General features: G+C 52.9%; 1 protein-coding gene across 1 annotated transcript; it reads right to left on the bottom strand.

Annotated features, from left to right (window-relative positions):
• Positions 1–33: 33 nt before the first annotated feature.
• EIF4A3 (eukaryotic translation initiation factor 4A3) lies at positions 34–3,700 on the bottom strand. The gene is made up of 4 exons (XM_006749377.3): positions 3,471–3,700; positions 1,293–1,365; positions 598–664; positions 34–168 (listed from the first exon to the last, which is right to left on the bottom strand). The coding sequence occupies exons 1-4, from the start codon at positions 3,637–3,639 to the stop codon at positions 49–51; spliced, it is 429 nt and encodes a 142-aa protein (XP_006749440.2). The 5' UTR covers positions 3,640–3,700; the 3' UTR covers positions 34–48.
• Between the last annotated feature and the right edge of the window lie 8,125 nt (positions 3,701–11,825).

The raw sequence follows: 11,825 nt of genomic DNA, 5'->3' as shown, positions 1-11,825 counted from the left end.
TTGAAGGAACCGAAAAGTAGGATTAGATTAAATCAACCGGTCAGCCTTTTACAGCTGTACTAGAAGCAGCACTCGCGAACACGGCACCACCTCCCATCGGCTCACCTTCTGGATCTGTACAGCTAACTCTCTTGTTGGAGCCAAGATCAAAGCCTGAGTTTCGCGAACCTGGTAAAATAATTTGTCAGAAAACAGAGAATCCTCAGTATTCTCAAGGCAGACTGCACTAATTCAGATGCAGATCTATTTTGAACGTTACCACGTGTTAGCCCCACATCTCATTTCTAATGGAGATAAACAGACCCGAATATAAGTTCAAGTGTGAACCCAGCAATTGTGGGGTACACTGGGCAGGATTCTTGCTTGCAGACAAGAATGTCCCCTAAAATATCTCCCCATTTAAATGACAAGGAATATATAACAGAGTATTAGTTAGCTCTCATATTAGTGTGCAGTTCAGAGTCTCTTAAAAAATTTGAGTCCGTACAACTAAATAGACATTTTTAAAAACTATCCTTTTTGAACACTGCAGTTACAGGAGAAAAGGAAGTACTCCCTAGGATTAAAGGAAGGTTCGTTTGAAGAGCGGCAGATTACCTGGATATCCAAACACTGGAGGACAGAAATGCTGAAGGTGGCAGTTTTGCCTGTACCAGACTGCGATCTGAGAAAGAAAACACAGGTACAGGGGTGAAGAAGGACGGGCTACCTGGTCCCACTCTCACCCCCCGACCCTCAGCAGCGCTCCGAGGGGCGGGCTGCAGAAGCACCTGGGCAGCTTCTTCCGACCAGACGCCCACCTCCCCAAGGGGACCAACACCTTCACGGCAAGGGGTGGGACTCCGCGCAGTGTCACAGGCAGGAAGGCCAGCAGATGCAGCTCTTGCATCAGGGGCAGTTGGAGCTGCAGGGTCTATAACCCTGACAGGTGTTAGAGGTGGCAGAGAAAGAGAGATTCCCTTTTTTAAAAATGTAATGCTCTTCTGTAATTTGGGACCAAAACCGTCCTCCAAAAATAATTTTTCTTGTAAACAAGTCTTTAAAATTAAGGCAAATCAGGAATAAAGCCATTAAGAGAGTATCATAAATCATTCCACATGCCAACCGAGAAATAAAGCTGGCTAAAAGTACAACAGCTTTCTAGAGTAAAGCACACAAAAACAAAAAACAAGACACCCTGCGGCTAAAGTCCAGGTAAGGGTTGGCGGCGAGTCTGTGGAAGAGGAGAAGAGCGGCCCTCCCAGCGCACTCAGCTAACTAGCCCCCAACCCCGATCGGTGCCAGGGACGTACTGAGCAATGACGTCTCTGCCTTTAATTATCTGCTTGATGGCTCGCTGCTGGATGGCCGACGGTTTCTCAAAACCTGTAAAAAGAAACAGAGAAAGTTAGTTCTAACCACGAGGACACTGGAAGCTCCTTGGTGCACAGATGGGTATCTTTAAGGCCCCACCTTCACCCCTCCGAACCCAAAATCCAACACACCGGAGCTCTCAAGAAACAGCAGTTGAATGAATTGGGCTGAACTGTATTTTTAAACTAACATGAATCTTATCTGTACAGACAAAATCTCTATAAAAGAAACATCGCTGTAGAATCCAGAGACCCCAGTTAGATTACTAAAAAAACCCCCAACATGTTAATGGTGGTCGTCCGGAGAATGGGTGGGAGAGGCTCGCCTTTTACCCCGACTCCTTCTGATGTTACAACACCCTGCATCGCTTTTTACTGTTTCCACTACTTTTTAAACTACGAGAGTGGAAAATGAATCCACGAGCGCTGTAGCCACCCCTTTCCTCGCCGGATCAGTCTGGACACTGTTCATGCTGCTACATCGGCACGGACTCCACGGCTCGGGTGGTTCTGTGGGGGGTCCACGCTGTGCTCCTTCCACGTGTGATGCAGCCTCATGAACCCCACCCCCTCCAACACAGCCATTACCAAAGAATGAGGCTACTCTGAAGGAGTAAATGTTATCTTCCAGGTGAACAGAAGTTTATGTACAAAAGATGTATTTTAGTTTTTTCTGGGTAGTCTTTTAAAACGTAGTATGGATTCCCCGTCTAACATTAAAACTGTAACAGGTGGGGCGCGTGGGTGGCTCAGATGGTTAAGCTTCTGCCTTCGGCTCAGGTCATGATCTCGGGGTCCTGGGATCGAGTCCCGCATCGGGCTCCCTGCTCCTTGGGAGCCTGCTTCTCCCTCTGCCTCTCTCTCTCTCTCTCTGTCTCTCATGAATAAATAAATAAAATCTTAAAAAAAAATAAAAATAAAAATAAAACTGTAACAGATGATTTAAAACCCTCGTGATGACCAGGCACACGGATGGGGAACTAAAAACTGTTTGGGGCAGGGATGTCCTGGATGCCAAGAGGCAGGCAGGACTGTCAGCCGGACTGCCGCCCAGCTCGGCAGCAATGGCACTTCTCAACTCCCATCCCCTTGCTCTCTCTAAACTGTGGTAATATCAAGGACTGTTGGGTAAAACGCGGCCTAGTCCCACGCGTTAGGCAAAGATGCTGATCACTCCCATCTGCATCCGCAACCCCACCTATTCCCAGGCTCCCGACATCTCCAACCAGACGGCTCACAGGCCCCTCAGACTCACCTGCCTCCCTCAAGTGCTCCCCACCTACGCAAATGGCAGCACCACCCACCAGGTGCTCACAACATCCAGGAATCCTCTTTCCCCTGCTGCTCACATTCAACCCATCTCCACCTCAACACCATCAACTCTCTCCTGGACTCACGTCCCTCCTTCCTCCCCTGCCTCACCTCTCTTCAAATCCACACTCCCAGAATAACCTCCGAAAGTGCAAATCTGACCGTGTCATTCCCCTACTTAAAACCCTCCAATGGCTTCGCACTGCACTTAGAAACAAAATTCAAGCTCTTCATCACCTCAGAGGATGCTCTGCAAGATCTGGCCCTGCCTGCCGCTCCAAACTCGCCCCTGGGCTCCCACCACGGAGGGCTTCTTTCTGTTCCCGGAAGGCATCCGACTCAGTGCTGCAGGGTCCTGGCACCAGCTGCTCCCTCTGCCCGGTCCTCTCACAACGGGCTCCTTAATCCAGATCTCAGCTCAAATATCAGCCCCCCTGGGAGCCCCCTTACCGAGCAGCCCCACTACTCCCCTCACCCTGCCCCTTCGCAGCCATCACCACTGCCTGAAGCAAGCTCGGCTCCAGGCTGCGCTTCTCCCCGAAGTCACTTAAGCTCCCTCAGGGCACGAGCCTGCGGGGTTCAGTGCTAAATCCTCAGGGCCCAGACAGCGCGGGTCCCTAGCACCTGCTAGATACAAGCCTGTTATCCGCTGCAGGAGTGACCCCCCGGCGCCCGAAGACTTCACAGCCCTCGCCGGGCCCAGCGAGGTGCTGTGCACCCAGGACGACGCGCCGAACCCATCACTGGCCCCGGGACTCCCTCCCGCCCCGCCCCCGCCCTCCCCGCCCGCGCCCCGCGGTCCCCGACCGTAGGCGTAGATGCCGCGCAGTAGGTCCTCCCGCAGGCCCATGGTGTCGAACGTGGGCGTCACGTCCACCTCCTCGCTGGTCTCGAATTCCACTTTGGTCATGTCTTCCTCTTTGAGCAGCCGCTTCCGCGCCGAGCCCGAAGTCGCCATCGTGGCCGTGGCCGCCATGATCCCGAGTCCGCTGAGAGCGGAGCGCGCGCCGCAGCGGAAGGCGGAAGCAGGGCCTCGCGCGGCCGGCGCCAGGAACTGACGCCGGCCGCGCGCGTGCGTACGGGCGTGCGTCGGGGGCCGCGAGCTTCTCTCCACGTGAAAAGGGAGACCGGGCTAGATCGAGGGAGAGGGGCGGTGCTGCTGCCGCTCTCGCGCGATTTAAGCTCCCGCAGGATCTCGCCGGGGGCGGGGCACCGCACAGCCCCTATAAATACGGCGGAGGCGCACGGGAATGGGTTTTGAGTCGGTTGCCCGGTCGTGGTTACTTACGTCTTTGTCGCCGGGCTGGCGGGCCTGGAGCTCCCAGCTGACGGCCGCCACCGAGCGAGGAGCCCCGTCCGCACCCTCATTCCGCCAAGGTCCCCGGCTCGGGTGGAGGGCGCCCGCTCGCCGCGGGAAAGGCAGCGCTGGCGCCCGATGGAAAACCTCACGCAAACGGTCTCCTTTTGGAAAGCCTTGCTACCAGCTCTGATGAGTTGGCCGGGTTTTAAGACCCTAAGGAAGAGAGCCCCTGCGCGGTCGAGTGTGTGAGGGGAGCGCCCCGGGCACGCCCCCCGGGCTGCGCTGCACCTGCAGCTCCCGGGCCCCATGTGGGCGGGGGGCGCAGACACGCCTGCCCAGGAAGGGGGCCCCGGAGGGCTTGGCTTTTCCCTGTGCACGGGAGCCGGTCCTGCGTCTGACCCTAAACTTCCCTAAGTGCCCCTGATGGCGGGCTTCCCTGCTAGCCCCTGGACCCGCGTCACCTCCTGACCTGGCTTCATTCCGTGTTCGAGATCCAGAGTCGCGCTTTTAACTTTGTGAGGGTTACACTCGCTTTTTCACTGTTTGCTTGGCTCGCATGACTGGGCACGTCTTTAATCCACCACATTTTTCCAGAGGTGTTTGAACGCTCTCCTGTTGTGAAGGTTAATTTAGTTAAAAGTGGATAAATGTTTCATCCACTAAACCAGCCACATGCAGAGTGCAGTGGGTTGCAATGTTGACAGCAAACAAGTCGATGAGGGCTGGCTTCTCCTGAAGCTCTCGCCCTAGGGGCAGAATATGTCCAAATGCTACAAGATGGTTGACCCGATAAACATGCCTAGTAAGAATGCTGGTATTCGTCATATATTAAATATTTCTAAAGCTGGCTTTCTTTCTTAGACTTTAAAATAAAATGTAAGTTGTTATGTCCTCTTACTCCACAAAGGATTATCTGGGGCCCTCTCTGAGGTTGTACACATGTTTTGCAAGCTGTGCTCTTGGGCTGTGTTGTAAAATGCACATGGATTTCAAAACTGTAAGAAAAGAATGTAAAATATCTCGTGAATAACTTTACATTGACTGTCTATTGAAATGACCGTATTTTAGATATACTGAGTCACACGAAATACGTGATTTCAATTAATTGTACCTGTTTTTAAAATACGGCTACTAGAATGTTTTAATTAGACTGTATATGATATTCCTATGGGACAGCGCTGCTCTAGGTACTTAGCCTTGCCAAGAGTGAGGGAAAGAGTAAAGATTACTGACTTTACAAGTTGTGGTATCAATGAGGAGAGAAAAAAAATCCTTGCATTCCTACTAAGTGTGAAGAGGATGATTGCCTCTCTGCACTTGTTCAGAGATTTTTCATCTTACTCACCATCCACCGAGGCTTGTCTTTGGCCTTCACACTTTTACGCCATTTTCCTGGCAATGTTCTTTCGCCGTGTTTGAACACACATCTTAAAAGCCTCTTCCTTTTGTTTGGGGCCAATAACTTTTTGAGTTTGTAGGCCAGAGTCCGTGAAAAGGACACGAGCTTTGGGGATAGGGGGATGGTTGTCGGTGCAGTCTCTCCTGAACAGTGCTCACCGGGAACAATGGGGAACAAGGCCGACTTGGTCTTTGCCCTTGAGGTTAATCTAATCCGATAGGATGACACCCTCCCCCAAAATACAGTTTGTGAAGTGAGGTGCAGGACACGGCAGGGGCTGCACCCGAATATAATAGGCAGGTTCCCCTTGGTGACCACGAGGCCTCTGGGAGGATAAAGAGGGTAAATCCACTCTAGGGAGCTCGGAGCTGGAAGTGGGTTCAATAGATCGCAGCAGAGCCGTGTTTTTATTATGTAGGACAGACGGCCCCTGACGACTGCAGCTGGGAGAGAGTCCCTCTCTGGGGAGGCTTCCCTGCTCCAGTACTGCACCAGTTTTCACAGCCTATGCAACACACACCGCAGGGTCAGTAGATCTGAAGCTGGTTTTGCCTTATCACCGGTAGGAAGTATAATCTAGTCAGTTGTGTATTGAGAACATGCTTTAGTTACTTGCTCTATTTGTGAAAATATTTGCCCCACGTAGCTATGTTGTGTTGGGCGTAAGCATCTACGTACAACACAGGAATTGACAACCCAGCTTGGGGGTCAGTAACCAGTCCACTGCTTGAACATCCAGATTAATGTTTCCATTCCGTCAGAAACCTAAATTACAATTCCAGCTAGAAGGTGCAGACTAGAAATGGCCCCACTCTGAGTCCCCTAAAACATGGATTTAGAGGGCTTATCACCCCCGGGCCCCTCATCCCAGGACTTTTGGTCACCACAGGGGACCCACCCATTTCTGTTTGGGTGTAAAACTCCTCTGTCTCCTGCACCTCACTTCCCACACTTTTATATTTGGGGGAGGGAGGTTACCTTACCTGATTAGACTAATTGCAGGGAGCGCAGGGTCCCATGTCTGTTTTTTCCCCATCACCGTCCAGCACACAGTAGGTGTGCCTGGATGTGTGGAGCAAGAGGGCAGGAGGAACGCAGGATGGATCTGGCTGTTTGGGAGATCCCCGAGCTCATCCCAGAGCAACGGGGAAGACAGGAACAGATCTGTGGGCTACACCCCAGGAGCCCACCTGCTTCTTTTCTCTGTTACCTGTGTTGGCCTCAGGGTGGAGACAAAGTGGCTGGTCTTGTCCAGGGGCAGAAGGAGGTTTGGGTATAGTGCTGCTGGGCTGGGCTCCCATGAATCATCACCACAGGGGTTGATGCCCTGAATCCGAGGGGCTGTCCCCAAAGATGGACTTCCTGCCAGAGGTCCCTGCCCACCACCAGGTATTAGAGGGTAAACACTAGAGAGGCATGGACCTCTCTAGCCCCACCTAGTCAGGGGGACAGCTCACTAAGCTCCAGAACCCTTTGGCTGGACCCAAGACTACACACTGCCGGTGTCCAGCATTTGGGCAGCAGGAGTACAAGAGCATCTTTCTGGTGCAGGCACTGTTCCAGGTGCTGGAAGGGGCAGTGGACAGGACAGACGGCACTGCCTCGCAGAGCTTGTGTTCCGTAGGAGGGCAAGCCCTACAAATCATGTAAACCAGTTAGATAATTGCAGGTTTTAGAATTGCGTGATGCAAAACAAAACAAAAAAAAGCAAAGTGGAAGAGAGTTAGTGGGTCACTGATTTACCAGGTGACTGGAGGACGATGCCCCGTACATTATTAAGAGAGGTGGCCATGGAACACCCCAGGGAGGAGTGTTCCAGGAAGAAGGGACCATGAGTGTGAGACTCCCGGACAGGCAGGGGATTGGTGCAATCAACAGACAGAGAGCCAAGGTGGTTGTGGCATCGTGAACGTGGGCAAGTGTGGGGGTTGGAGAAGAGGAGAGCAAGGCCAGATCATAAAAGGTCTCACAGGATGTGAGTGGAGTTTAAATTCCTTCTGGTGGCCACAGGAGTCACTTCAGGGTGGTCTTTCTTTGGGAAGAGAGGAATGCGTTCTGATAAGCGGTTTAGAAAGATGACCTGGCTGAGGCAAGAGGTCCAGAGGCTGGCCCAAGGGGCCGCAGAGCCCTGCTGGACAGGTGGTGGCGGCTGCCAGAGCCGGAGCAGTGGAGATGGGGAGAGGAGGACTGGGGAGAGGTTGGGGTGATGTATGGGGCGGGCAGGGGCTGTCAAGGCTCAAGAGGACTAAGATGGACTCTTGGGTTTCTGGTGTGAGCATTCTGAGTGGCCGCAGAGAGATGGGGAGGCCATAGGACAGCAGTGGAGGGTTGCCTGGGGGCAAAGTTAATAGATCAATAGACCCCAGGAGTACAGGTGTGCACCGGTTTATGGCAGCATGACTCACGATCGCCAGAAGGTGGGAACAGCCCAGTGTCTGTGGAGGGATGAGTGGATAAACACAACGTGGTCCATCCACACAACGGGTGGAATCATTCAGCCACTATGCTGAGCGAAAGAAGCCAGATGCAAAAGTTCACATGTGTACGATTCTATGAAATGTCCAGAAGAGGCAAATCCATAGAGACAAGAAGTAGATTAGTGGTTCCGGGAGATGGGGGGAGGAGCTGCTCAATGGGCCTATATAGGGCTTCATTTTGGGGACAAAAATGTGCTGTAATTAGAGGTGACGTTTGCACAGCACTGTGAATGAGCTAAATGCCACAGAATGGTTCACTTTAAAATGGCTAATCTTAGGGGCACCTGGCTGGCTCGGTCGGTAGAGCGTGCGGCTGTTGATCTCAAGGTTATGAGTTCGGGCCCCACGCTGGGCATGAAGCCTACTCAAAACAATAAATAAATAAATAAATAATAAAAGAAAATGGTCAATGTCCTATTGTGTGAATTTCACCTGATTTAGCTGGGTTAGATCTGAGACGCCTAGACAGGCAAGTGGGGTTGACAGGCCGGTGGTTGCGTGTATGAATATGAAAACCAACAGAGAATGACCGGTTTTACCTGCTCCTGGGGGAATGGCTGCTTCCTTCCCTCCTCAACCCACTCTCGGCGGTGGCGCGGGCCAGAGGTAGGTGTGGGGTCCACGCTGCCCGGTCTGTACACCAGAGGCCAGCCTCCCAGCCCCTCCCAGCCCCGCCCCGGGGACACGCACTCAGTCTTCTCCAGCGTGGGGTTGAGAACCCGCCTAGAAATTCTGGAATTCTCTCCAGCATTCGTCAGAAGAGCGAAGAAGCATAGTTCCCATTTATGGTAGGTCAGCCTCCACCTGGAACCTGGCCCTGCAGGGCAGTGGGGCCAGTCGCCCCTGTCCTCCACCTGCACTCCAGTTCTCTGGACCTTCACGTGCCTGGCACGACATCTCCACCTGTTGCCAGCATCCTGATTGCAAGGCAAGCCCAGAAGCCCCCCACTCAAGCTCCCTACATTTTATGGATAAAGTGTCACCCACAGGGGCTCTGTGGCTGGCCCCGGGCAGCTCACAGTGACTACTGACCGCTGCTATGGGATGTGGTCACTAGGTGGTGCTGTCCCCATGCCCAGGGGCCCCCCACCCCACCCCACCCCACCCCACCCCTTGCGAGTTCCTCCAGAAGACACTCTTTCAACCAAGCCAAGGTCACCAGAAATACCGCTTTCTTGACCTTGGAAGTGTGGGAAAATCGTCATCCGGAGTCCACCTGACGATGCCGTGGTGACTAAGAAATGGTTTTCGCTCTCCTGTGCTCATGGCCCTTTGGGAACTGGGGGCTTCCTCAACTCTGTCCCTACAGCTCTTGGTATTTCTGTTCCTTACTGCAGAGCCACCTTCAGCACCCACCATTGGCCTCCTCTTTGACTTAGGATGATGGCATTTCCTTGAGTTTTTTATAACTATCTAGAACTTTCCATGCACCAGGCACGGTGAGAAGTGCTTTCCCACCCTGATACAGGTGTGCCACTATTAACCAGAGAGGAAAGAAAGCCAAGCCTCAGGAGTTTAAATATCCTGCCCCGGAGGACAGCTGGAGGGCGGCAGCTCCACGACTCTGGGCTGAGAGCCCGCGTCCGAGTCTGACCTCCGATCTGTGCTCTCACCTGCTCCTCCCAGGCAGCCACAGCCTCGTCCTTCTCACCAGGAGGAGGTTTGGGTTCTGGTTGCTGTTCTGCCATCAACTAGCTGTGTGACCTTGGGAACTGACCTTGTCTGCTGGGATGATAATCCTTAAGGTCCTTCCTGCTCAGCCCATGGAGCCATGAATTTCTCTTCTTTCTTGACTAGTCTTTGCCTCAGTGGGAACCAGGCACCCGACCAATGTTTACGCATTCACCCAACCCATGTGTATGGAGCATCACTGTTCGGGGGGTGGGGATGCAGCAGAGAACAGGAGAGACAAGAATACTTGTCCTCTGGAGGCTACGGGCTCATAGTGGGGAGGCAGGCAAGAAACCAACAAGTAACTGGAACATATCGTGTATTAAGAAGCAATGATTCCGACAGACACAAATGAAGCAGGGTAAAGGGGAGGGAGGACGAGGGTGGGGAGTCCATGATTTTAAGTAGAATGGGAAGATGGCTCTTGAATGGAGTCCTGAAGGAGGAGGGAAGGAAAAGAGCATTTTAGGCAGGAGGAACCACAAGTGTAAAGGCCCTGGGGCTGGAGGGTGCCTGGAGCTTTCAAAGACTTTCAAGTAGCACTTGTGTATGGAGCAGGTAAATGGATATGAGAGCAGCAAATACGAGATAAGCAGGGCCCTGTGGGTCACGGTGAGGACGCAAGGACTTGTAGACAGAAGGCAACGACGTGCCGTGGCTCATCCTCGAACGCTCTGCAGGCAGAAGAATTGGCAAGGGGGGCATGGCAGCAGGCAGCTGGGAGGTCGTTGCAGATGTCAGGGCACAGTGGTGCAAGTGGTGAGAAGTGACCAGATTCTCGATCTACCCTGACATAGAACAGCCAAGACTTTTGTCTCACCCCAAATAGCGGTCATCAAATGTTGACTTGGGGCAGATCCGTTGGAATTACTTAGATGCTTCCCACAACGGATCCTGAGAACCGAAGAGGAGCTCCAGATTTATCCTGACCTTCCTAGGATTTTTCTGAGGGGTTTACACTCCCAGAGGAGAGAAGGTTCCCTGCACCCCAAGATTCTCCATCATCCTCTGGATCACCGCCACCTGCGGCTTCCTAGGGTTCATACAAAAGCAAAACAAACTTTTTGCACGTGTCCTCTCCGCTGTGAGAATGGATTGGCCCCTGAGGGATACGTGGAGACCCAATGTAAGGCACGGAAGGACGGACCTGTCAGACCTGCTCATCTGCTGCACAGCCGAGTCTCAGGTCAGCCATCGCTTCTCCGCGACAAGGAAGGCCAGGGCATGGAGTCCGTCCCAGGGAGAGCAGGTCAGCACAGCAGGGGAGGGAGGGAGGCCGGTCCGAGAGCTGTCCTCGGGGGAATGAGGGGCTCCTGCCTCATAAGGAGTGCAGGTGACTGCTTTGCAGACCAGAGGAGGAAGCAGCTCGTCCCATTTGGCTTGGCTAAATGACTTAAACGTCCTCTGGCTGCCGAGTGCCCCCTTGGCAGCACGGGCCGCGATGGATGAAAGAATGCTCTGATTTGTGCTCTTATCTCTACACTGTAGAGATGAGTGAAGGGGAAGGAGGGTTTCACCACTCTACTGGTGGTCAGGACACAGCCAGACATTTCCAATGGAGCGCTGGTGTGGGCTCTTAGCTGAGGGGTGCAAGAAAGCACCTCTCTCTTCGCTTGGTGACCGTCTGCCTCACCCGACGTGTTTATAGGTTTATACCGATTTTTCTAAGCTCTCCCTTATGCATCCCCTCCCATTCTGGAGTCCTGTGCATGTATGTGTGCGTGTGGGCACGTGTGTGTGTGTGTGTGCGTGTGCTCATGCATGTATGTGCTTCTCCTTCCCTCCGTCACAGGCAAGGGAAGACTGAGCCCTTAGCTATGAGGAGGCACGGGAAGGTCCAGCAGGAGGACCCCCATCTCAGATGCTCAAGGTTCCTATGACCTTGGGTTCTCTCTGGAATTGCTGCAAGGTTAGAGGAGACTTTTAGAGTTTAAAATATGCTGGCAGATCTCTGGGGTAAATTTTCTTTACTGTTAGGACTAACCCCGATTTAAATCGGAACTGAGTTGCAAAGAAACTCCTACGTGTTTTATTGCCATTTGGGGTTTGATTAGAAGCTGCTTCAGTGCAGGAAGAATGGTCTGAGGTGGCTGCTACTCAGCTACACTCACTCACACCTGACCCCAGTGTGGCCCAGGGGTCCCAGGAGCCGGAACAGTTAGTTGGGGTTTAGATGGTCCCCGGGAGACCTCTGTCTTCAGCTGCCCTGGTGAGGGAGCATGTAGCTTGAGCTGGCCTGATTCTCTGTGTTCACTCTGATGGGAGCAGGAGTCTATGAAAAGTCAGGTGCCATCAGACCTTCCATGGGAGTCCTG

Source organism: Leptonychotes weddellii, chromosome 15, assembly GCF_054177405.1.
Source record: "Leptonychotes weddellii isolate Sample4059 chromosome 15, ASM5417740v2, whole genome shotgun sequence".
Taxonomy (NCBI): domain Eukaryota; kingdom Metazoa; phylum Chordata; class Mammalia; order Carnivora; family Phocidae; genus Leptonychotes; species Leptonychotes weddellii.
Note: the sequence above shows the minus strand (reverse complement) of the source record. Positions and strands in the feature narration are given on the sequence as shown.